This window comes from Neocloeon triangulifer, unplaced genomic scaffold (genome assembly GCF_031216515.1).
Source record: "Neocloeon triangulifer isolate White Clay Creek 2 clone unplaced genomic scaffold, ASM3121651v1 ptg000014l, whole genome shotgun sequence".
Classification (NCBI taxonomy): Eukaryota; Metazoa; Arthropoda; class Insecta; order Ephemeroptera; family Baetidae; genus Neocloeon; species Neocloeon triangulifer.
Window position 1 is genome coordinate 2,856,102 of NW_026775556.1, and position 27,764 is coordinate 2,883,865.

General features: G+C 34.1%; 2 protein-coding genes across 2 annotated transcripts in view; one reads left to right on the top strand and one right to left on the bottom strand.

The window, feature by feature from the left end:
• The window catches only part of LOC132201020 (arrestin homolog), a 45,600-nt gene extending 17,989 nt beyond the window's left edge, over positions 1–27,611 (top strand). Inside the window, exons 2-7 of the mRNA XM_059626880.1 lie at positions 4,155–4,310; positions 14,354–14,489; positions 14,976–15,131; positions 19,862–20,009; positions 22,837–23,096; positions 24,737–27,611. Coding sequence (XP_059482863.1) covers positions 4,155–4,310; positions 14,354–14,489; positions 14,976–15,131; positions 19,862–20,009; positions 22,837–23,096; positions 24,737–25,297 — 1,417 coding nt within the window. The 3' untranslated portion in view covers positions 25,298–27,611. The remainder of the gene's footprint in view (positions 1–4,154; positions 4,311–14,353; positions 14,490–14,975; positions 15,132–19,861; positions 20,010–22,836; positions 23,097–24,736) is intronic.
• Positions 1–27,764, bottom strand: part of LOC132201022 (14 kDa phosphohistidine phosphatase-like) — a 60,574-nt gene that overhangs the window by 32,178 nt on the left and 632 nt on the right. The window lies entirely within an intron of this gene.

A 27,764-nucleotide genomic window follows, 5' to 3' on the forward strand; every position in this document is an offset into this window, starting at 1 on the left:
TCCAAAATTTGAAAATTTGAAATTTGAATTTCTTAATTTAAGAGAAAACGAATTTCATGACTGAAATCGAAATTTTTATCTGAAATTTAACACTGAAGGGTTGTAATATTGTATGAATTGATTTCCCGTCACAACAATAATACATGTACTTATTAAAGTAAAATTTAATATTATTTTAATTTAATTATATTCAAAATTTTTAAATAAAAATTTTAATTTTAATAAAAATTTAATTTTTTAAAACAGAATAATAAACAAATTTAAAAATAAAATTTTATTTTTAAAATTAATTCAATTTATAATTCTATACAACTAAAAAAGATTTAAACGGTTATTAACTTGAAGGAAGTGTTAATCTCAATAACTACAAAAACGTAGACTAATTGTAAGCTTAATTATTTATTAATTTATATACCAGGAAGTTTTTAATTTTTTCAGCGATAATTTTTAACGTTGTTTCTTCTATAAATTTAAAGGAATGAATGTTAATTATTTATTGAAAAAAAAAATACTGTCAAGCCTCTCCAATTGCTAAAAAAAATGAATCAACAAAAAAATCGTATTTATGCAGGAAATTCCGCGAATCTTGAGGAAGAAAAGCACTGCTTGAGCGAGTTTCCTTGCGTGGGCTTTTTTGTCATTTTTCTTCTGCGTCGGGAAATTCTATGCTTTCATTGTTATTTCAACAAAGAAGTTTTTGCTCAAACGCAGCACACACGCGTGTGAACGCACGAGCTATGCTGATCAAAAGAAGCTCAGATTTAAGGGTATGAGCAGAAAAGCGTCTTCCTTTCTCGGCAGTGCATGTGGGCAGCACCTTTTGTGCCGCACAGATGCAAAATCACGTCAAAGTCAACAGCGGCAATTCTCTGGGGGCAGTGCTGCAAAAGTTGCGCAAAGTTTTGGAGGACAAAAGTGGCGCAAAATCGAGCACATATGGTGGAAAGAGGGAGAAAAGTGTATAAATTATTTAGTAAATTATGAGAGAGTGATCTACATGGATTAAATTTTTCCTCAAATCTATTCCTGTAATTCTGAAAAAAAAAATTGCTTGGCCAAATGGCGTCACCAATTGCGAGAATTTTACTATAAATATGTAGTCGGGAACATCAAAACATTTTGCCTTGGTTTGCTTTATTTATGTTGCTTTTCAACAAACAAAAATTTTGGCAATTGCGCAAAGGTTAAAGATTTTTTTCAATAAATATTGATGGTTTTAATCAAATTTTGAAATTTTCTACATGCAAGAGGCATTACAAGCAAATTAAAATTTCTGTGTTCAAAAATGCACATTAGTTAATTAATTTTAGTTACAGTCATAATAATTACACTAAGCAATTTTCACTAAAATTGATTACAGTTCTACATGAAAATTTAAAATTTGATACAAAATTAAAATTTTTTAAATAAATATAAAAATAAAGCAGAAAATGTTAGGAGTTTTACAAAAAAAAGTGCAGGCATAATTTAGTGCAGTTTGATTTTTTACGGCATACTAAATTATTAATAAGTAATTTAATTTAATGTTAAAATAATATCATAATATTTAACAATCAAGTTGCTTGATTAAGAAAACAATTTGTGATCAATGAAGTTATTAGGCAAGAAGTAAGAATCTCAACCTTCGCTCTTGTAATAAAAATTATAAATTTTTATATTTATCATATCAAAAGGTCAAAAATGATTTTTATATTTTTAAATATATTCTACAATCACCATAGCATTTTTATTATTTTTAATGGCCCAGTGAAAACGGAGAGGCTTTTTTAGATGGAAGTGCGTGTTTTTTGATGGGTCGCCTTTGACTCTCCGAGTTTGTTTTATTTTTTCGTTTGGCACTTTCCACTGCCCGAGTAATTTTTCAATTTCGACACACGCGAAAGTGAGCAGCCGAGAGCGAGAGAGGAGCACAAAAAGCGGCTGGCAGGTAGATGGAAACGAAAGCCGCTGCCATAAAACGACGGGCGAAAATCGATATATGCAGGCAGAGCACAATTTTTTACACATCACCTGATGCTTGGCGCTTTTAGCAACGCCGGCCGCTTTTGTCGACGAGCCCCCTGAAATGACTCAATCAGGATGGGTGAAAAATAACATGGCCGCCTATTTTTCTTCTTTTTATTCAGATTCGTTGACCGCTCGAAATTTGATCTCTTTCTACTCATACAAATTTTCTCTCGCAACGAAATATTTTGCGAGACTTGAACGAAAAACAAACGGTAATTTAATGACATTAAAGCTCAGGAGGTTTTCCCTGTGCCAGAAATAACAAAGGCAGATCCTTGTAAAATGTAAGCGTACTAATTAGGTAAAACACGAGCTGGTACAGCTAATTGTATTTCAGCCTCTGAATAACAAAAGAAAGAAAGAAAGCGCGGTGGAATTCGCGGAAATTGCCTTTGGCTATTCATTACAAATGAAACTCTATGTCGCAAAGATAGACGAAAAAGTAAAATAATTACCTTTTTATAGCACTTTTAGATTTAAAAATTTTCAAGCTCTTATACTAGGGCCTTTTTCAATTTAAAAGGCAGAAGGCACCATTTATTTCATATTTATTTTTTGTCTATTATTATTTTAGGTTGGGGAAAACGGTAGCAATAAATTACTTTACCCAAAAAGCGACTGTACGGGATAAGTTTAATTCCTTCTTTCTACTCAATAAATAAATAGCTTCGCTATTAAAATAATTTTGTAAATTTTCATTATTTTGTAATTTACACGCATTCTTTAATTTTATGTTTTATTCTCCACTCCCATAAACTGTAATTGCAATAAGCCATATTATTTCTTTTAAACAGTTTTAATGAATTTTGAAAACCGTCACGATTTTTAGTTTTTCTTATGATTGAAAAAAGAAAAACATTTATGTACCTTCAGATTAGAATTTATTTGTTCCATTAGGATATTACCACAAAACCAGTATAATGCAATATAATTTCACGTTTATATTTTTATTTTCCAATGATAAAGCTACCTTGAGTCAGAAATAAAACGCAATTTGGCGCTAAGGACGTGGGAAGTAAAAAAGGTATAAAGAAAAATCTCGCTTTCTTAGTCTGCAAAAAGAAACAAATGAGCGTGTTTGTCTCAAGTAGAATCTGGAGAGGACGAAAAAAGCCCGCCTGCAATTGAGCGGGTCGGCAAAAGATAAATCTCATGTGCTGGCACATAATAAGTGTGCGCTGCGAAAACAATGGTGGCGAGACCGGGGAAATAATAAATTAAGAAAGGATGCCCACGGGGATGATGGCCAAAAAGAATTGACGTCACGAGGGTGGAAAAGAGCACAAGAAAGTCACCGCACGTCGTCTGCAGTTGATTTTTCTCGTCTGCTAATGGTCGTGATATTGTTATTGCGCCTGGCAGCTTGATAAGAAAACGGTCGCGGGAAAAATAGTCAAAGGCACTCATTAGCACCAGAGATAATTAAATGCCCATCGGAGTAAACACGCCCCATGTTATGGCAAAGCTATTAACGAATTAATTGGTATTCCAATACGGAAATTCCTTAATCTTGGAAAAAAATTATATTTATTTATTTGGAGCAATCCGGGAAAACTTAACCCGCCATGCGATTAAAAGTGGAAGCATAAATTAGCCAAAAATCGGCCTAAATTAGTTAAGCTTTTGGATCGTTCTGATTATTGAAACAAAATAAATTAAACTACCTTTAAATAAATTGAAATCATGGTTTAGTCAACATCAGAGTTTGTATTTTTAGACCAAATTCTTTTCTTAAAAAACAGAGGAAAAAACAAAATGCTGTTAAAAAATGTGTATAAATTTCAAAAACGGAATAATTTTAAAGATTTTGAGGTGTTTGTGATATTGTTCTTTTTTACGATAGTGTGGGTTCACCGCGGCGGCCGAGTCTCTTTAGATTTCGGGCGTTTTAGCAGACATCTGACATCTGCTAGTTGTGAACCTTTTCTTCTCTTTCCAATTTAAAATTTTCTGTATTGACCGAGAAGAATAAATAACAATAAATTTGATTTAAGAGAAGAAAAAAGACAAGATTTTGAAATACATTTTCTTTGTAAATTTTTTTACCAGCCATAATTCAATGCCACGATCATTTGACTAGTATTTGCGTATCCAACTGACACCACTTGTTGAAAATCTAATTTATGTTGTTTTTTGTGTGTTTACAGATGCAGAAACGGCGGCACGAGTGCCGTAGACAACCCTTCGCCGCGGTCTCTGCCGCCCAGCGGGGACAGAGGCAGCCCAACCGCGTGTCCCCAGCTGCGGAGGGCCAGCACCCCAGCAGCCCTGCCCTCCACCCACGACAATATCAGCTCACAAAGGTCAGTAAGATTCCGCCGTCATAACGATAAGGAAAACGCAAAGATTGCCCAAGGGCTACCAACGGAGAGAGCGAGAAACATGTGCCAAGCGACGAAAACTTTTCCCATGATGAGCTTTCAAGACGGAATGAGCTCGAAGCAAATTTCCTTTGACAGGGACGGCAAGCGTGGATGTTCATTTTGTTATTTGAGAGGAAAAATTTTACAGAAGAAAAAAGTTCAGGAAGAGTTTGAATATAATAATTAATAAGCAACCACTTAAAATGAGAGTTTAAAAAGTTAAGATATAAATTAATTCCATTATTACTTCGCTGATAATCAAGGCTTGCTTTAACCCATTTTCGTTCTGACAGGCATTCCTCCAACCAAACACGAACTTTGCCGGGATATGCAACCTGCCTTACAGTGCTGACGAGCGTGTTGCGGTCGGGATTAATTTGTTCAGCTTGAAAAGCAATAACTACAATTTGTAATTAATAATACATAACGATTTTCTGATTGTAAGCAAAAATAAATTTAGTTTACTATTATATCACTTTTAAGAGCACGTTTCTTAGCAGAGAAATCATTGGATAGGCGCAATAATCATAAGTCATAAATATGCACAGTATTGTTTTGAAAATTCCGTTGCTTTTGATACTAATATGATTTTTTTCTAAACCATTCCAAATTAGGCGCGATTATAATTAACTAAATTTTAACGAAATCGATTTCAAATTATCGGTATTGGAACCTCTAGTTTATACAAACAATTATTTTAACAATTATTTGTGTCAAGAAATTTGGCACTTTTGGAGCAGTTCCTCTTTAACATTAATAGCAAATAAGTCTTTCGCTGCTTTTGTGTCGATAATTTATGCGGCGACGACGGGATGTCTGCTTCGCTCGCGACAAGTTAAATCTTCTCTACCTGCACACAATGTCGCGAACAGCACAATTCCCGTGGAGCCACATTATTCCGCCGGTTCTCTCCGGAGCGCCGTAAAAGTTTCTCGTTAATACAAAGTAGCTCTCGATTCGGCGAACGACCGCACGAGTAGTGTCGCTTCTCCAAAGTGGAACGCGGCCATTGTCATGATCAATCTAAATTAATCGCACACCAGTTAATTTTGGATTAAGTCGTTTCGTCGCCAAATGGGCACTTTTAGTGATAATGGCAACGTTTTGAATGTGGCGTTAAATTTATCAACGAGAACGAATATAAATGAGATTTAACTGTTGCTAATGGCAAATGAAAGTTTTTTTTAACATAAATCATAATTGAAATTTCTGACTATTTTTTTGCGTAAAATATAATTTATTTTTAGAAGAAATTAATATTTATTCATATTAATAGAAATTTAAATTATATAAATTTAAAATAATAATATATGGTAATAAATTAAAAATAAATCCACAATTTACATTATTAAACTTCGCACGTCTCTTACATCAAGTTTTTAGGGTAGCTTTGACACTCCCTCAGCTTCACTCTGGCAAAGATGTTATGGACATGACATGATTTCACCTTATCTTGTTTGCATTAACATTATAATCTATCTATTATTGTAAAAAATTTTAATAATCAAATATTACTAGTTATTATTTGAAATAAGTTGCTCACCGATAATTATTGATAGTCCCATGGTGAAATAAGCCCCCACAACTTGAAATTAATTGAAATTTTCCAGGTATACCACTTGATTTTCGCTAATTTACCTGACTATAAAGTTGTCCGACGAGTGATATTTACAAGCTCAAAATAAATAATAATTCCCTGAAGCAATCTAGCGCAATCGCATTTGCTGCTGTGAGTGAATCGAACTCGCAATTCTAGTTTTACAGACAAATTTAGCGTTCATATCAATCTATATGCCCATCAAACTTTATGATGGCGTCGAATCAAGTGGAATAGCGAGCCGTAAAATTGGCCGATATGCAGATCTGGTCGCCGGGAGAGCAGGGCGAATCCGCTGCAAATAAGTTGGAGAATAAATCCAGAGTCGGATGTGGCTTAATCAAATGCGCGTCGACAGCACGCGCGCGCCAATTTGCCAAATGCGATTGGCCCGAGAGATGGGGTCAAGTTTAATGAGCGCGCGCGGTTTGCCTCTTCCACTTTTATTAGATGCGCTCGTAAAAAAGCAGGCGAGAAAATGACCTATTGCAGCGACGCACGTAAAAAAATTCGCCCCTGCCGTGCACGTTATTTGAGTATCATTTTATGGCTCTCCTACGACGCACCTCTGCAGCTCGGGGCCAACAGGAAAAAAATCCTCTTTTATTATTTTCCACCAAGAAAGGCAATTTAGACTTAGGTCTTGGCAGAGAATTGGAATTTTCGCATCAAAGGATCAATTAAAGTAAGAAAGAGTTTTTTTATTTCAATTAAAATAAATTTCTGCACCGGAATTTCAGAAAATTTTTCATTCGTGACGAATTTTGCTGATAGGGCCGCAAAGTGACCCTTGACATTTACGACTCTTCTGTTTGCAATGTGGCCTGCTATTATTGTTGCTAATACGGGCCTCTTTTGTTGGAGGCCAGGTAGCACGCTTGTACCAGAGGGCCCTGGGGATTTCAGCGAAAAAGCGTTTAGGAAGCGTAGGCGGCTTGGGCATTCCAATTTTATTAATCTAGGCCAATCGAGTGGCTGCTCACGGAAAATAAAAGCGTTGATTGGACATATTTTTCATTGAAATATAAAATTCATATCTATGGATTTAATTTAGCAGCAATGTTTTGGGAGAGGATAATTTTCCACCTAAATTTAAATTCAAACTTCAAAACTAAAATAAAAAATTCTAGCAAGATTTCCAACTGTCATTAATCGTCAAAGTTACATTGAACAGTATACATCAGAAATAATTTCTTATTTCATTCGGGTTTTACGTTTAAAAAAGACTTATATTGTGATTTGAACTTAAGTTTTAAGATAATCTTTTGCTATGTGTGAAAAGTTTCAAAAATTTTGAAAATGACCTTATTGATTTCTGAATTTTTTTTTAATAATTAATGAAGCATTAAATAATTGACACGAAAAGCGCTTTGCCGTTTACTTTCATAAAAAAATGACGCGTGAAATTCATAATGTAATAATCAGCATTCGTGGATAATTAACTGGAAATTTTCGCACCCTGTGAAATATTTAACCCTTTTCATCGCACGTATACGCATTTGTGCCAAGCGAGTGGTGCATCGATTTTCGCGTGCGGTCGTACATCACTCACGGCTGACAAGGTGATAATTATAATTAATGTAGCGCCTGCACAGGACTTTGGGTCAGCCATGTTCGGGCGGGGAAGCGCTAATTGGCGTTTTGGAAACAATCAGCCGCGTCTGTCCTGAATAATGGATTTGCTTTTTAATTAATTGGCTGGGGCGGGCGAGCGAGCGAGGATTTTGACCGTGTTTGGCGACTGAAAGCTGCAAAGGGCACGAACCGTGTGTTTGTTTGCAAAGTCAGAGTGCAGACTGTGGCGTGGAATTATTTCAGTTAATTTCTCGCTTGACGGAAGCGACTGTGATGCACGGTTGCCGTTTTGTTGCCACAAAGCACACATAGCTCAAAATTTAAATAAATTTGTTTGGCAGTCTGATCTTATATAAAATTGATAAGTAAATTTAAACTAACTAAAATTAGTGGTTAAGTCTCTACTTAATATTGGTTTATTTGGAATTAATTAAAATTAAATTTATCATTCTTAGTCTTTATCATGGAAAACAAAAATTTTTATTTATTGCATGATAATAATTTAAAAAGGATAACAGACATGAAATAATAAGCGATAATAAGAAATGCTTATTAAATTATATTTATTATTGATCTGCCAATGAAACTAATTATCTTGGCCGACAATTGGGCAGAAATATGTTATTTATTTAAGTTGATTGATGCTTGTACCAGTCGTAAATCATGTAATAAAGAGAATCAAAATTTATTTTAATATGAAAAACAATACAATAAACAATATGATATAAAAAGTAGCAAAATAAAAATAAATATTATATTAATTAATTGTAAATTTAACAAAAATAAAATAATTTAAAAATAAGAATTTATTCAGAATAATAATTAATTTACTATGTATTGTTTCATACGCTTTATTTTTAATTTTTATAAATTAGTTATTTTTTTAATAGATTCATAGTTTCAATGCACTATTTTTGTGATTTTTTTTAGCTCGTTTGTCCGTTGTTAAAGTTTAAGATTAGGCGGAAAATAACGCATTATATGAGGTGCTTTATTCGCGGGAAAGGGCGTAAAATGTATTACAAGAGCAGGGGACACCTTTCAAGCCAAAGCACAGGTCGGTTGGCAAGGGGTCGTGGATTTATTTGCAAAAAATCAGGTGAAAAGAACACAAAATTTGACGGATTTTGGCGTGGAAAAAACTCGGAAAAGTCAAAAGCTTTCTCGGAAAAACGCTACTGTAGTTTCAACTTAAAAATGGAATATCTCGGGTTCTAATTGAGATACAGAAATGCGGCTAGCACCAAAAATTTTCTTTTTACCTCCTCTTCAATCCTGAGGGGTCAAATAATCCAGAGGTCAAAGGTCAAGGTCATTTTTCAGGGGTCACAAGTACAAAAAAAATTCTAGCAAAAATATGCCACCTTCGATTGGGCTGAAATTTTTTTCTAAGATAGTCCCAACATGTAGGAACAACATATTAAAAATTCAGAATGGCATATATTTTAGATTTTTTATAAAAAAATCACAAAGGTAAAAAAACGTGAATTTTTCGCATTTTGCCCATGATCAAAAATTTATTTTGAGGAAGTACGTATCTAAAATGGGTAAATTTATTTATTTATTGACAAAACATTTCTAAATTTTCAAAAAATTTCTTAAAAATTCTCAAAATCAATATCCGACCATTGGCAAAATACGAAAAATTCACGTTTTTTTACCTTTGTGATTTTTTTATAAAAAATCTAAAAAATATGCCATTCTGAATTTTTAATATGTTGTTCCTACATGTTGGGACTATCTTAGAAAAAAATTTCAGCCCAATCGAAGGTGGCATATTTTTGCTAGAATTTTTTTTGTACTTGTGACCCCTGAAAAATGACCTTGACCTTTGACCTCTGGATTATTTGACCCCTCAGGATTGAAGAGGAGGTAAAAAGAAAATTTTTGGTGCTAGCCGCATTTCTGTATCTCAATTAGAACCCGAGATATTCCATTTTTAAGTTGAAACTACAGTAGCGTTTTTCCGAGAAAGCTTTTGACTTTTCCGAGTTTTTTCCACGCCAAAATCCGTCAAATTTTGTGTTCTTTTCACCTGATTTTTTGCAAATAAATCCACGACCCCTTGCCAACCGACCTGTGCTTTGGCTTGAAAGGTGTCAGGGGTGGAAATCTCTTGTGATAAGCGCAAGCAATCTCTCGGCCGGCTGCAATGATGTTTGTCCAGCGCCCATCCACTCGTAGGACGTTGATGTATTAGAGGAGCATCAAGAGATCCCTCGCTCTCCAGCCCACAAAGTACAGTATAATAGAACACGCATGATGAGAAGTTCTGTGTTTGTCTTTGTTGGATTTGATGCGCCCGGGGAAAGCAAATCTTTTGTTCAAGATCCTCGACGGCAATATTTGCTTTGAATTTTGCGAAACTCGAATTTGAATGGGGGCTCCAAAGCCTATTATACGACCAATCTGAAGGCTTGAGCATTAATTCCAAACTTTTGTTATAATAATTACGTTCCATGTAAAATTAAAAATGATAAATCAAGTTTTAACCTTCTTTGATAATAATTTTTTTTTATATATTTTATTGTCATTTGTGGATAATTAAAATTATTCAGGCGCTGAAATACAATTAATATTTCAAAAATTGGAGGTTAACATGACATGTTTTTGTCCCTTATAAAATTAAAAATTTGAAGTAATTATTCTGGAAAATCTGGTTTTAATGTATTGGAAATTGTATTTTATTTAATTGCATAATTTCGTTTGATGTCGTTTTGCATAGATTAATTTAGTTTCATTCAAAATATCTTCTTGTCAAGGAAGGGAATGTTGTTAATTAGTTAGTGCGAGTGTGTGCTTTGTAAATTTCTTGTGGAAGTTTAGATTAAAAATGTTAATTGAGGATATGCTGCTTTTTGCTGCTTTTAATCAATATAATTTAAAATCAGAATAAATAAAGTAGAGTAAAAAGTAAAATAAATATATGTGTATTTTACTTAAAAAGTAAAATAACATTTCCATTTTACTCAAACGTTAGAAAACAAAAAATGTTAATAGTGCCTTTGCTAAAAGCACCCACTTTATAGACACGTTGTTGTTCGGAACGTTGTGCCTAAATTAATTTAATTTAATCGTGATTAATGCTCATGTAAAGTAGACGTGCTTGTTTTCATTGAAAACATGCGCGAAAGTTAACAAACGCAGGCAAACTCATGTTCGCTGAGCACGCGCGCGCTTTTAATCAACGGCGTATTTGAATAACGAACATTGCCAACATGCACGCGGATCCGCTCTAGATTTTCTGATGGAACGTCAGCGCGGGATATGAAATATCAAAAATCCAAATGAGTGCTCGCGAGACAAAGAAAGAGGTTCAAGAAGTCGCCCAAGGCTAATTGGACGTGGCTGATTGCCTTGTGAAATTGTGCAACAAAGTAAATGGATGTTCATAAAATTGATGAAAAGTTGATATTTTCTAACTTTCGCTAACCTGCTAGTACTGACTCTACTTTATTCTAGGCGGGCAATTGCCTTGGCTTAACTATAAAAATTAAAAATATATTTATTGAAAAAGACGAAAACTTTAATTGGATTCAAAATAATGGGACCGTAATAATTAGACAAAGAGCAACAATAATAATGGTAAAAATATTTCATTGTTGAGTTTTCCTTAAAACTCTAAAAATAAAATACAAACTTCGTCAAAACACGTAAAGTAGGCATTTAAAAAAAACATACCTTGTGAAATGTGCCAGCAGCACAAAAACACTTTGACAGGTCCCTTGTTTACTCTGCTGTATCAAACTCAGGCTAAGTTTAAATTTGTTCCGGCTCTGGCCGCTCGCGTGTTTGTGACACTTTGCGAAATTATCGCGATTATTTCGGACGAGCCGATAAAAAGGGGCAGCTTTTAGGGGTGGCCTAAAAGAGTTCCTGTGTCGCCGCTAATCCAACTGCCCCGGGGCGTCCCTTTGACGCAATATTGAAAAAATTGTGGCGCCGCACGCGTTTAGCCCCAACTTTTAATTGGTTTGCCTGCTAAATCGGATAAATGCGGCCCGGGGGCGCGTCTTTCACTTTGTGTAAATGCGCCGAACACGGTAATTAGTTATTTGATGTTGCCAGGGTGGGTGGATTAAGACGCCAACGAGTCGAATGTGGGAAGTGACGTGTGATGTGAGGAGCAAACCGGGGCAGTGTGCGACTGATGCTAATCAACTCGCAAAAAGGCTCAAGGAAGATAGCACAAGGTTTTCAGAGTTAATTAAGAATGAAAAAAAGATATAGAAAAAAAACCATTTTAAATTAATCGAATTAGGAAAATGTATTGCTTAAGATGCGAAAGCATCAATTCATTGTTATTGCTTTTGTTCACACTGGAAACAACTTTTTTTCTTTGTAGAGTTTTATTGCAAATAGTAATTTGTAATTTATTAAGAAAAAAAAAATTGGAAAAGAAGTAATAAAAATATGCTAAACTAACATTCCTGGAATAAAAAAAACTTTTTTTAACTTCATATTTTCATCTGCAGGTTTAAAAAGAAAGTTTGAATTGTAACTTCTTTTTAAATTAATGGTTTGGCTTTTGCTAAAAAAAGCAAATTAAAGTTTTATGCTTTTTTTAAATTGCCATAATTTTTGATTAGTAAATATTTTCAAGGCTTGCTTAAATTCTTGATAAAAAAAACCCTTCAGAATTCTCCTTTATGAATGTTTTCTTTGAGGATAAAACTCGATTGCCTGCCAACAGTTTCTTACAGCAACGTCGTCGAGCAGCGATCAAAATAAATCAACTGACTCAACCTCTGCTTTCAACGACCCTTTAAATACGGTCCTCTTTGATCTTCTTTCTCGCACTGTCCTCTGCGTTATCGCACGTGTACGGAAATTTTAAAGCGTTCCGAGATGCGTCAAAGAAGCTCACCGGATTTTAATCTCCTCTCTTTCTCTTGGTCGTTCTCGTCAGAAGCCAGAAATGCCGGAGCACCTGCGGAGACAACCTGGCAAAACACTCGGCGCACAGCTCTCGCGCCTCCGGCGACTTTTCCGCCCGTGAGTGTGTGTTGGAGAAGTCGCGTGCCCTCATTATTATTTTGCTGTTCGGGTAACGAAGCGAAAATAAAAACGTGCTTTTTCGGCCTTCCGCACTCAATTAATAATTACGCTCACAACGCGTCTTTTGCCAAATCCGAGATTTTAATCATTATTTTTTTCACATAGAAATCCGTGCTGTTGGTGTGAGCCTGTGGCTTATTAAAACTCACGTGTAGAAATACAGTCAGATGATTACTAGGCAAAATGAAGGCACATGACAAAGGACTCACATAGTGTCGGTTTTACACACTCTTTGTCGGCAGTTCTCATTAAAACTTAATTCAGATCATAAAGGGCAGCAGAAAACATGGTAAATGTAGGCTAATTAACAGAATCAGGAGAGGACAGTGACAAGGTCAAGAATGCCTTTCTTAATTTTAGAGGATCGCGTATATACGCTGAATAAATTGTATTATAAATCCCGTTTAGATTTAATTCTACCAATAATAACTTTTAAGGAAGATTGAAAATTTTGATGCAAGTTTAATTATTTAAAATTTACAATATTTTAATTTAAAAAATGTCTTTGCAACAATATAAGTTTTTTTTAACGTTTATTTATTAATAAATTTGTAATTTTATTTCATAAGCCCGACATCTGTACAAAATGAAATTGAAATTCATAATGAAAAAATAATGATTTTCTTTTTCAATGATTGTGTTTTATAAAATTTTTATTAATGTTTAGGTAGGTTGAATAATAATAATAGTTCAAGGCGACTTCAAATGACACATCGCCTTGTTTGTACATTTTCTTGCTATAATTGCTCAGCTCTAAACTTCATAAAATGTAATATCATTGAAACAATATATGGTTCAAATACTATGGTCCAAGCCAAAACTGATTGCATTGATTAAAGAATACGCAAATGTTTTCAAAAATTGTAAAAAAAAAAAAAAGTTAAACAGAAATTGGAGAAACAATTTTTCATTTCTTTACTTGTCCCTAAAAATATAAACAAAATCTTTTTGGTCCTATTTAAAAAGTAACAAAAGATAAGTCACAGCAACGTTCAATGCAAATGTGAATATTTCATCCAGAATAAATTATAATTTTCAAGCGTAGAGTAAATGGTATTGTCGCTGTATTTATTTAATATATTCACCTGCTGAATCATTTATTTATTTATTAGGCTATAATTAATCAAATTCAATTCTATTTATGAGAAGGTACATAAATAACAAGTCAGTTTAGTGATTTCTGAACTATTACCGCAATCAATTGGCCATAAATAAATTAGTCATTTGTGGCATCGTCAAAATTTAAATTCAGTCATTAAATTTTTTAATTTTTTCATAAATTTTTTGTTAAAATAAGTGAAAAAAAATGTTCATTATGATTGTTCAGGATTTTTCCGACCCTATCCAGCTTTGCTCAGAGTTTTTTCTAATCGATCTTTGGTATCGAACTCCATTTGCATAAAGATCTGGGTCAACACTACTTCTTTGCATCAGGCTGTGGTCAGGGGCGGCAAGGAGACGTAATTCACACGCAACACGTTTTCTGCACTGAATTGCGCGGAAAGTAGGCCTGCACTCGAGACTCGCAGCATTAATCCATTGCACTTTCCAATTAAGGCTAAGGAGCTTCATCCGTCTACCTGCTCTCTCGCATGAATCGTAAATGGAGGCATAATTTAATATGAGATTAACGCCGACTCGCTCGTAATTGCATTCGGCTGAAATAATAATTCTCACCGAGACATGAAAGCTGTCGCTTAATGAGATTGCACTTGCGTATAATTAATACATAACGTGCGTGTTTTGTTCGCAGGGTATTCAAGAAGTGCGCACCCAATAACAAAATCACGCTCTACCTCAGCAGCAGGGACCTGGTCATTTCAGAATCGCGGGTCGATAAACTGTATGGCGTCCTGCTGGTCGATCCCACTTACGTTCAAGATAGAAAGGTAAGTTCGTTTCAATTTCGTTCACAATCTTTGATAAAAGGCTAAAAATAATTTCAATCAATCGGACAAAAATTACGTACTACTGCAATTTATCTTTCTTACTAAATTAATTGTTCATTTGTAAAATTGATACAATAATTTAACTAAATTTTGTCTGAAATTGATTGTTTCACCATTTTTGACACTGGGAGTCTACTTAAGAGATAGAATTAGATCTTATATAAAAAATTATTAGTAGGGCTGAGAGTTCAAGTCAATTATTGAGATGAGATACTAATAATATTAATTGCTTAAATGTTTATGAGAGAAGAAAATATCGCAATATTAGTAAGTACAAAAAAAAATTAATTTTTGGACAAAACAATCGCTTATTAATCTCATTTAATAGGATTAGATAATTTACTGATATTTTACAAAAGAAATAAAAGAAATATCCAAATTGATCGAATTTCTTAACAAAATTTATATTTTATTTTTGTGTGGCAGGTTTATGGCCAGGTGACCCTAACCTTCAGGTACGGCCGCGAAGACGAGGAGGTGATGGGATTGCGTTTCTGCAACGAAGCCGTCATGTCTCTGAGCAGGCTGTATCCTGGGCCCACATCGCCCGACAAACTCGCTCAAGAAATTACTCCGCTGCAGGTGAGTGTAAATGATAAGCCTCGCTAATTAAGTTGCCCTCGGCGCGGGCCCGGGTCGTAACCGAGCCGAGTTTGTTTGTTGTGCAAACAACCGCCTAATCCGGCCTCTGCTCGCTGAAGAAAGATTAACTCTCTCGCTCTTCTCTGCAGAGCAAAATTCATTTTGAAAACATCGGCGCCTAAAGTGACGCACGCAGGTGAGATCACGTTGAGCAGCGGATTTGATCATTTCCATTTAATTAACCGTGTTTGTTTTGGATATGCTTCCCGCGCGACCTTCGCGACGAGCGGCGCAGTATTAAAGCGCCTGCGAAAAATAAACGGTGAAAATGCAATTATGGTGGATGATAAAAATGCCGAATTTTCTTGGAAACTCAATCACTATATAATCTCGTTTGAGATTGAAAAAGCAATAACGGTTTCTCGAACAATTTCTAAAAGAAACTATTGAATTGTAAAAAGTCTTAAGCTGGTTCATTTCATTTTCCACCTGGTTGAAAAGATTGAGGAAATATCTGATGAAAATGTTCAGCTGAAATGTGTTTCCATCTTTTCATCAAAGGAAATCCCATGATTTTGGTATTAAAAATTTAGTAGCTATTTCTAGTTGCTTGTGCATTGATTTCTAGAGCAAATTTAGAAGCACGCAGTTCAAATTAATTTATCTGCTCAATTCATTCAAAGAGTTGATATTGATACCATGTGAAATCAAAGAACTGAAATCAAATTATATTTGAGTGAAAAATCAAGTGGCTTTTCGGATTGCTCATTTCACCTTCCTTCAGCATGACTGAACTTGCGTTGCAAAAATAAGCACTTTCCTTAATTTAAATTAATTCGAGCTCAAGTGCTACTCTCTCAATGATATTATTTCTACTCATTATCAATAAAATGAATTTCATATTATGTGACACTTGATGACGTTGCTTGGTGACAGGTGTTTTTTTTCTCAATACATATTTGAGTAGAACGTCAGAGAGGTTTACTTAAATTATAACAACTTTGCACAAGGATTTAGACAAACCCAAGCAACAAATTTTTAATTAATTAGATTAAATTTATAATTTGTATCTGCAATTAATTAAAGTGAATTAAAAAAAAAAAATTGTATTTCTTGCGACTACCCTAAAATGTTTACTCTGATTGTGTTCTTTACTGTGGGTGTAGAGGAAGAAATTCTGAAAAATTTAATATTTATTATTTTCATTTACTTTTAACAATTCATTTTTAAGTTTTGATTTGCGAGAATGGGAGTTACGTACTTCTTTATTATCATTGGTTATCACTAACTTAATAAATTTCAATGATTCATGAATATTATCTTCTGTTGTTGTTTTATATTTGATTTTAATTGATATTACTTTAGTTATAAATATTAATAGGGTCTAAGTTTGCTTACATAAACAACATATTTCCCCTCACCACCCCTCACTTAGCAATATGTATGATTCGTCATACAGCTAATATTATTTTGATTTATTGAAATTTGCTTTTAGTGTATTTACAAAAAGGTAAATATTCATTTACTCGCTTTTTGTTAAATTCCAGACGTGTTTTTCCTTTGAGAGCAAGTTGATCTCCAATTATGTGGTTTTGCGCCCGGAGCTGCTTAAAGCTTGTTTATCTAAAACAATGCGCACTATTTGACGACTATTTGTACTGACATTACGTTCCGAAAGCAGAGCTTTTATCGGCTCAAAGCTTGATTTCAGCCTTGCTGACATTTGATACTAATGCGCATCATGTTCGCATTATCTTTGCGAGAGCATTTATATGTTGTTGCAATCAATAAACAGGGCGCAACACAAAACAAACACGGCGTGATTTGCAATTTGAATCGCAGAATTAATTATATACCTCAGTCAGCACAAAATCAAATCATTCACCGGTAAACACGAACAATTCTGGCTGATCGAATTCTGCCAACATTTCAAACCGATAGAACGCGGCAAAACGCTTGAATAAATGAAAAGTAAATTTTTCATATTCATGGAAACTGCAAAGAGCAATTAAATTTTTTTTTTTTACTTATTCTTATGATCAGAAATGTATTTCTATTTTCTTTCTGGGACAATTCTTTAAACAGATTGTATCTTATTAATGTAAAGTAATAATTTAATTTTTGGGCTAACAATGTTACACAACCTGTAGTGATACCCATATTTAAAGAAATAATAAAACAATTAAAATGTTAAATTTGACTGTGAGAGCTATTCTCATTTTTCAATACACGTTTGCAAACAATTGGAAAGAATCAACTTCAATTTTTGTGTACGTTTGTTTGTTTTCGTTTTTGTTTGTGAAGCACACTTTGCATCCACCCAACAAAACAAACACCATCCAAAAGCACCGCATCCTGCACGGTTCAAGTAGGGGATGACACCGAATCGCGGTGATAAAAGCGGCCGGCGTTCAAGTGCATGTCACGTGACGTCACGTTCGCAAATACACAGAGAGTGAATCCAGCACAATCACTCGCGAAAATGACTGCGTTGTTTATCAAAAGACAAACCCTCTCTCATCAGCAGACGCAGCAATAAATACATACATAAAAATCTGACTCATGCATATTCGAACGATCAATAACAACATCCGTTTCCTAGCAGGTGAAACGAAACACAATCGCAACCTGAAATCTATAGTAATGCAGTCACACGATGAAATATTACTTATTTCTGCTTATTTCTATGAATTTTAATGGGTTTTGCGTATGGGCCGAGTCTCTTTTGTTATATCGGACGTTTTAGCAGACATCTTCTGTAGTTTAAAACCCTTTCTTCTCTTTTCAAATTACAAAATTGTCTTTATTGATCGAGAAGAATATATAGTAAAAATAATTGCAGTAAAATTTATTTTTTAACAACTATGAAAAAATATTTAAAGGCAAGTTTTCAAATAATTTTGCTGTAGAACAAAGAAAATTTCCAAGCCTCATTGTCAGAAATACCAAATTTGATGATTATTTTCCCTATTAATTTATAATTCAATAAAATCGTCTTTATTAATAGACTAGCGATGGAAATCATTTTTTTGTTTATTCATTGTGGCAATCTTAGCTTTCCGATTCCAAATATGTGCACACGACTTTGTTGTACGTACTTACAATGGAAACCCGTTTGACTATATTTTTAAATATTTAGATTAAATTGGCATTCATTTTAATGTCATAAATTTTTTACGGATTTTAATTTTCCCTATTATTGTTATGCAAAATAAAAATTGATTTGACAATATTTTCTTGGAGGACATTTTTTTCCAGTTAATGAATTGTTTAATGTTTGATTGGAAATTCCCATAACCGATAATCACACCTAGTATTTATGCGGAAGTCGTTTCACCAGAAAGGGAAATAATGACGACTGAGGGCGAAAGAAGAAATCAATAAGTGGTTGCTCTTGATGCGGCTCGCAAGGCAGCCCTAATTCGCCATTCAGGGGCTCTCGGGCGCCGCTTCTTGCGATCGAACCTCCCCATCAGCGATGGATGCAACGCGAAATAATACCTTGGCCAACATTAGACAGCACATTTCGTTGAGAGCGTCCCTCGGGAGAAACATCTCTCGCTTTTTTTTTTAATAATGCCCTTCTTTCGGCGCTCCCGCTTGATTTCGTTGTTTACCCAACGGGCACACCCTTCCTCGAAGCAGCCAAGAATTTCCGCTACACAGAGTTTTCCTTTCCGATTGAATAGGCAACCCCCCAGGGCCAGGGAAGACCATTCAAATCGCAGATCAATTCCTACACATTTTTTTTATTCATAACACGAAATGAGAATTTGCAGATTGGTTGTTTGCTGTTGTCGTCGCTTTTGGTTCATCAGCGTAAAAATAAAATTGATTCTAAGAAAACGAGATTTTTTTATAAATATCAAGATGAAAATTGTACTGAAGTGGTGCACGAGTCAATTCATTTTATTGTTAAAAAGTTAAAAATGTTACCAATATAAAAGATGAAGGACGTGCTTATGCTTTACTAAAAAATTTAATTTAATTAATATAATTGATATTATTTTATCAAGTTTTAAATACTAGTATTGTACAAAAGCCACTGTAGAATATAAAGAATACAATAAAAAATTTAGAGCTACGTTTTTAATACTCTAGTAAGCACTCTAGGCAAAAATTAAAATTCAAAATAATTCTATGGATATTTTTTTTTTAAATAAATTTATTTTATTTTTTAAATATTTTATTTTTGAGTTGTGTTCAGAAAATTAATTACAAGTAATAAAACTAATTACAGATTTGCGGATTCTTGTTAAATTGTCAATCGTAATAGTAATAATAAATATTTTGTGTAAATTTGAAATGTTTTACAAAGCATAATTAAAACTGCGATTTAATTGTGAAGGAAACTGTATTTATAACTCAAAAATAGTTGCATGTGGGTTTATTTTTATGTATTGAGAAGTTTTCAAAACAAAAATCAATAATTTATGAGCAAATTTGTTATAATACAATATAAAAACATCTTATTGTTAGATGGTTGATTTCTCGGCCGAGTTTTTTGTGTGATTTGAAGTTATCATGCTTCTGGTATCATCAAGAGACAAAAATTATTATAATCAATATAAGGAATATCTTTTTCAAATTTGACCTATTGAAAACTTCCTTAATTTGAAATTTGAACACGACATTATTGCTGAACTTAATATAAAGCAATATATACGCAATTAAAATCATCTCTCAGAGGTAAATAAGGTTTACAAAAATAATTTTCTCTATTTTCGCAGGAGGCGTTAGTGAAAAGACTGGGTCCCAATGCATATCCGTTTTGCCTCGAAGTGACGCCGATCGCACCACCCAGTGTTCAACTAGTGCCCGCCAAGGAATACAACGGGGCCCCCATCGGCACCAGCTATGACGTTAGAGCCTTTGTCGGTGAGTTGTTGCAATTCGACGTGACACCTGCCCAAGAACGTGCGGCTTTTACCTTCGTCTATTTATTATTTACACCCGCGTTGCATAAGGGTTGAGCTGCCGGACACCCACACGACGCAAATAGTGCCGTTCAAATTGCTCCATCGATCTCCTCATCGCGACTGATGCTTTTTTCTATTGGCCTCGACATAAAACAGAGTTGCGATATTCGGACTTATTTCATTCATATTTGATTTCATTGAGCCAATTATTATAACTGATTAGGTCAATAGACAAAAAAGTGAAGGCGCGTTTGCACTATTGCCAGATGAAGCGGGATTAATATTTAATTTTAAGTAGAGTAGTTGAGAGACGGCTAGAGTGGTCAGTTCGTTAGTTTTATAAAAGTCAAATAAATTTATCTCTAAAGTAAAAAGTAATCTAATTAATGAAAAAAAAAAACATATTTTAAATTTGGCAAAAACGTATCTTTTCACAAACGTCTTAGATTTTTAAATTTTTTTCACTTTTTTGGCGTCGTTTTTTATTAATTTATATAAATTATAATTCTAGATAAGTGAGATATTTGAATAATTTTTAGAGTGTTTTTTGCATTTAATATTCAACAAAACCAAAGACTAGCCAGATTTAAGCTGACCTTTCACCAAAAATTTCAAACGTTATTCCAGCTTTGAAATATTATTTTTGATTTTTGAATTTTGATGATATTCAATTTAGTTTTTAATTAATATATTGATCCTTTTACAAAACAACGCCTAGATTTTTATTAACTCTCCGCTTTTGCAGAATTCAAAGTTGTTATGTTTGATCTGATCTCAAAGAAGACCAAAACTTTTGATATCACTTGACAAACTGAAGAAGTTCGACAACCGGCATTCCGCAAACTTTGGGCGGCCAATTTAATTAAGCGGCCGGCCCCGATTCATTCATTATCCCCTGGGGCACAACTGTGTGCAAGAAACTTGCACGGCACAAAGCCAATCTTTCGACGGATCAATTCTGGGTAGGGCGGCAATTACTTCCGCCTCGCAGGGCCGCGCCTCCAGAAAAAGGAAAGGAAATACGCGTATATGCGATTTTGCACATAGCATTCTAGTGACCGGCACAACAAAGGAGCCGCCGACTGGAAATTTTCCTCTTTTGTGATATTGAGATTCGGTGAGACCGCCACTCTTTTCAATGAGTAAAGCAATTCATGATATATTCAAGAAGTCGCAAGAAATATGTAGACAGATTTTTTGCTTGCGTATTGATTGAAAGCGAGTTTCTTTTGCATGCAAGTCGAGATTAATATATCTCTTGTGAACAGGAATGGAAAGAAATGAAAAAATCGGTTAGGGTTGGAGTTCAATGAAATATATTTTTGTTATGGAGGCATCACTTTAAAATAAACAATAAATATTTGAAGCAAACGCTGTCCCTTAAAAAATAGTTCCAAGTCAAAATAAATTTATGAATTGATTATTGTGCATTAAATTAGTCATTTTACAACTCACAGTTACACTGAGAGACTCACTAATAAGCAAAAAGCCTTGTTTATTACATTTATTGGTGTTCCATTTGATTAAAAAATTAAAAACAATAATTAAAATTGTATTTAAAAAGTAAAAATTTAATTTGAAATAAATTAAAAATAGTAAAATGTCCATTTTAACCCTAGTATATGAACTAAATTGATTAAAATATAGTTAAATATATTTTAGAAATTATTGTTTAAATTGTTATCCTTCAATATTTGAAATAAAGTAATAAAAATAATTATGTATTCTTTATTTTCTTGGCTGGATATTTTCAAACAAGTGCTTTTCCTGTAAATCTAAAGCATAAAAAAATTTACAGCGGATCAGTTATTATATTCAATTTGGTTGGCCAACAACACATTCCTCTTTTTTTCAGAGCGATGAATGCGTCAATTCAGTGTTTCATCAAACTAAACAAACGAACATTATCACGAAAAAGATGGACAGGTCCGTTTCAAAATTCGCATTCACGGAAACACGTAATCTTCTTACCGGGGCTCTCTCTCTTCTTTTTGCTATACCAGCGAACTGTGATCGCTCAAATTCAAATTGATGCTTGCGTAACTTTTGATACTCTTAATTAATTTGCAAAAGCCTTGCAAAACGAGTGCTTTACAGCACAGCTTTTTAGGCCATAGGACTTTGGTTCCACATTAATTTATTTACTTCGCTTCGAAAACACCTGTTTGACTTAGGATATAAAGTTAAATAATAATTAGCTATAAATATTTAATAGCCGAAAGCTTCATCAAGGAAAATGTGATGTTTTCATAAAAATTTGTTATTTTACACACAAAATGACCAATTAAATTTGAACAAATTTTTCACATGCCGGTTTCACTGTCATTAATTACCCGTTTGTTGAGATAAAAATCCACAAAAACTTCTGTGACCAGGAAAAACTATCAAACAAAAGCGACGATAAAATTTATTAAAAAATCTGTACCCTAAAAAATATAATCTTCATTTTATTAAACATGATTTCTTTCTATTACGGACAAGTAACAACTAACAACATATGAAGGTGGAATAAATTCCGAATTTCCAAATTTACTGAAAAGTCTGCTATAGTTGAAAAATCTGAAAATAGGCTTATAATAAAATCGCATAAATTTAATAGTTTCATTAAATATAATACAATAAATTTATATAATTAACTGATTTTAGAGTGAATAAAAGAAAAAGAAAGGAGTAATTTTAAAAGTCCCAATTAAAGGAAACAAAGAACAAACAAAATTTTATAATATTTGGATTTTTGTTAGTTGTTTTACTTTTGGATAGATATTGATGAAAAATTTTGCCAACAGCGGACCGGCCGGAGGAGAAGCCGCACCGGCGGTGCACGGTGCGCATGGGGATCCGGGTGCTGCAGCGGTGTCCGGTGGGGGTGGGTCACCGGGGCTCGGGGTCGCCGCCGAGGGCCGCAATCGAGAAGCCGTTCATGCTGAGCGACGGCCGCGTGCGCCTCGAGGCCGTGCTGGACCGGGCCCACTACCGCCAGGGGGAGCCGGTGCACGTCAAACTGTCCATCTTCAACCAGAGCAGGAAGACGGTGCGACGAATCAAGGCGAGTGACATTTTTTATTTAAGAATGCAATCGATTCGCACGCAGGAAATTGCCTCTTCTGCCCCTCTATGATTTTTTTCCCTTCATCCAGCACACTTGCTAAGTAAATTTCCTGCAGGGGATGAGCCTCTCGACGCCAAATTGAAATTTGTTGCGCCCCAAAGAGGAAAATTGAATTTATTGATGCGCATCTTTTCTTTGTGCTTCGTTTTTCTGCACATTCGGTCGATTTGCCACGTCTTCAACTGTTCTTTTGATGATGAGAATTTTTCGTATCAAGAAAGTTTTAAAAACCAAATTCATAATCCACTTTAAGGAGAAGGGAGTGAGTTGTGTATTATTTTTTATTTTCAATAAAATTTTAGTTTTGAATAATGATAGAAAAATAATCTGTAAAGTTTTCCTTGAAATGTAGGTTTTTTTTAAGTTTATTAAATAAGTGGCACTTTGCGAGATTCTTTAAATGGTTTTGAACACTTTTTTGTGCCTACATATAGAACAATTTATGTTAAAAGAAGCAATTTAACTTAGTTTTGTAGTCAAAAGATGAAGTTACAATATACAGCGATCAACGGCAAAGCGAGTAATCTCAAACTTTTTGTTATAAAAATTTTAAATTGAAATTTTCACTAAAAGAAGGAAATATATATAAATAAAGAATCATTTGTAATTATCTATTTGGCTCAAAATTAAATTGTATTTGAAATTTCCAAAAGGAATAAAATTGCATGGTGTGTTTCAGAAATAATCTCTTGCAGAAAAAGACTTAAACATATAGTTGAATTAAAATTACCCCGTCCTAGCTTTTGTAACGTTAAATGAAATAAAAATTCATTAAGGGGAAAAATGAAGTTGATGTCTAAATGTGTTGCGCAGCAAAACGTATCAGAGCGTAATGCGCTATCTTTTATTCATGCCAGTTTGAATTAACAAGCATTTCTCCCATTCTGTTGATTTATTTTCTTTGCTCTCTTCCCACGCTCACTGATCGAAGTAACAAAGGCGTGTAAATTTCCCTATAGAAGCATGGAAGGGAAAAGCAGAGGCAAACGTAACAGGTCCATTCGTTCATACAGTGGAATTAATTTGCGTTCTGTCAATATGTTTATACGCTTGACAACACTTTTCAACGTGAAAAATATCACTGAATAGAGGCAACGTAGTTGAAGATAAATCAATAAAATTTGTTGCACTTTTAAAGTTAAAAATGAGAAATAACTCATTCTTGTTGGAAAAAAATTTTATCCTTGTATTTTATATTTTGATGAATTGTGTGGGTAGAATTAGAAATCGGCTCACTGACTAATGTGTTCTCACGCAAATCGAAAAATAAATCACTTTTACTTTTACAAAAGCATAGTTTATAAAAATTTTTATCTAAAGCTAGTCTCGAATTTTAATTAATCAACTCTAAAAATTTGGAATAAAATACAAGAGGTGCAAGAATTTAACGTTCAACATGAATCACTGATAAAAAAAACCTATTTTAACAGAATTCACTAATCCAAATTTTTGTCTTCAAAATCTGTAAAATCCCAAATTGAGTTTATATTTTTTTTAAAAAATCAACTTTAATTTTGACAATTTAAACTATTTGTCAAGTAACCTCTTGAATATGACTAAAGTTTCTTTCTTTTCAGATTTTCATCGTTCAACACGTGGACGTGTGCATGTTCTCGAACGGCAAGTTCAAAAACGTGGTGGCCGCCGTGAACAGCCGGCAGGACTGTCCGCTGAACCCTGGGTCGAGCGTGCGCCACTCGTACACCCTGTTTCCGACCAAGGGCTCGACCAAGAACTGGATCGCCCTCGAGGACTCGTACACCAAGTCGGGCGCGAGTTTGGCGTCGACGGTGACGCGGTGCCAGGCGGCGGGCGGCGCCGCCGCCAACGCGCCCACCAACGACTCGGAGCGAAACGTGTTCGCCATTTTCGTGACCTACTATTGCAAGGTCAAGCTGATCGTCGGCGCCATGAACTCCGAGGTCAGCGTCAAGCTGCCCTTCACCCTGCTGCCCACCGAGGAGAAGGACATGGGCGAGGTCATGCCCCCCGAACCACCTCCGCTCCCGCCCCCCACCATCGAGGCGCCGTCCAGCGACGAGGCGCCGCGACGGGCGCCGCCAGAACGCCCCGCCAAAATCGGCGCCACCGCCGTTGGCGTCGACACCATCGAGCCCGGCGGCGAGACCAACTGCTGAGGTCACCCCCTCCCCTTTGTTATGACCAAAAATTAAATCTGAAATCCGATTTTCATTTTGTTGAAAATTAAGTTGGTATATCATTTTTTTTAATGAAACAAAAATTTTGTTTTAGAAAAGTTAAGTTCCCAAACACTTTGACACTGAAAATACTTCCAAATCACAAGATTTTTGATAATTTTAATTCATGTTCTCCACAAAAATGGATCTAATCATCACATTTTCTTTGGCATAAAATAATTGATTGGAATTTTCATTATCTATTATAAATGACACTTATATTTTAAAGGAACTTTGACATTTTCTAATAAGGAAAAAAAATTATACTAATTCATTTAATATTTCCAGATATTTTGATTCAAGTGATGCCCAAAGAAAGAAAATAAAAATTGAAGAAAACAAATTCCAAAACTTAACAAACACATGCCTAGTGGTGCAAAAGTCACTGGAAATGAGACTTTCTTATCCTCACCTTCAGTAATTATCATGTTTGAATTTTAAATTTTATCTATTTGTTGACTTACACGGCAAAATGAAAATTATTTAAGATTGAATTTTGGTCACAAGTGAACACTAAAATTTGAAATTTGGGATTCGAAAAAGCACTCACACGCTTATTTATATTTACACGTCCTGTACTGACCGCCGGGGTGTTGTTGGTCTCGAGGAGTAACTATGGTGAATGTTTGCGGTTACCGTGCTAAATAATGAGACAGTTTGTATTGTTGCTCTCTATGACAAAGAATTTGTGGCAGCTTTGTGTGAAGAATATTGTTCTTCGTTTCCGTCTAGTATGTCTCTAGTCTTTTTATATTTTGCCCATTTCTAAACTTGGATCAGATATTTTAGCTTCTTATTAAATGCCGCTTGAGGTTCATATTTCATATTAATTTTTAAGTTAAATTCAATTATCTATTTGTAATAAATCTAAATTAATAAATTATTAAAGTTTCTGGTAATTTTTATTTATTCCAAAATAATTAAGCAAAATTGAACATCTATAATGACTTTAATTCTAATTAATTAATATTTTACAAGACACTCACCATGGAAATTGTTTTTTACTATTGTGAAGGCAAAAATTTTAAGATAGCGCATACATAATTTTTTTTTCTTTTCTCTTTTACTGTCCATTTATTTATATTAAATAAATAATGCTAAATTAATATATTTGATAATTAATACCTACAGACACCTAAAAATATTTTCAATTAAATAGAAAACTGTTTAAAACGTCGTTTATATTGTATTTTGTTTTTAAATTCACTTCAGTTTTCTAATTTTTCAGATAAATAAAAAAAAAACTATCTTGTATTTGTAGTACTTTGAAATTTCAACTAATTCAATGTCTATAAATTTGCCAAATGAGAACGATAAGACAAAAGGGGTTTTTGGAGCAAGTACTAAAGATCGGGCAGATAAAAGAAATGGTTTGTACGAAACGTTGTTGCGCGCGTGGAATTGAAATCGATGGCTTAAAAATTTTAGTGTGTCATAAAATGTACATGTCTCCTCACGAAAATACGCTTGTTTCAGTGTCGGTAAATACATCATAAAAGTGAAACTATGTAAATGTAAAACAGTATGTAGACTAAAATCGATTTTCCAGCCTTTTGTACTGCATACAAATCTATAGAATTCGGGAAAAGCGTCGCTGCTGCTGGATTGTTGATAAAATTGTTGTAATTCGTATGTCAGTGTAAAAAAATGAAATTTTCAGAAACTATTGAAAATTAAATCACGTCAATTAATTACCGGAGAATGCAGGAAACTGGATGAGCCCAGAGCAAAAGATAATCCGATGGAATATTTTTTACATCACATAAAATTCAAACAGCTTGTTTTCAGTGTTTGGTGAAAATTCGCTTTAGCCTCCTCAGATTGCTTGCGAACTTATAAAAACTATTCTTCGCAAAAATCACCAGAAGACAGTTATTTGGAACAAAAAGTGCGGTGATCTCAACTTTTGAACTCTAATCGTTTTTTTTTTTTTAAGAATTGTAAATTAAGTGTCTTTATTAGTGGATCATCTGATTTTCTCCTCTTATAATGTGTCCCGTAATTGTAATAGCGACGAATCAAAAATACATAACTCAAATTTTGATTTCTCGTGTGGTGCAAAATGACTGTCCTGAGAGTAAAAGTGGTGTGTCTATTTGTCAAAACCTTGTCAACCGTGAATGTATGACATAAAAAGAAGAAGGCGAGTGCACCCCTCATAAAAGTATAATAATGTAAACCCTGAGCTGCGTGTATTTTGTTACTCGATTGTGATCAAGTCGTTTCTGATATAAATAAAAGTATTTATGAAATTATAAAAATTCCAAACTTTTCTTCATCACAAAATTTTTTACAATAATTTTGTAAAGATTTTTAATTTAATATTTTCAAAAGCATTTTTTTTTTCAAGTTTCTTCTTGTGACCCAAAAGAGTTCACAAGAAAATGACTCAGGTTTTGTGTGCCAA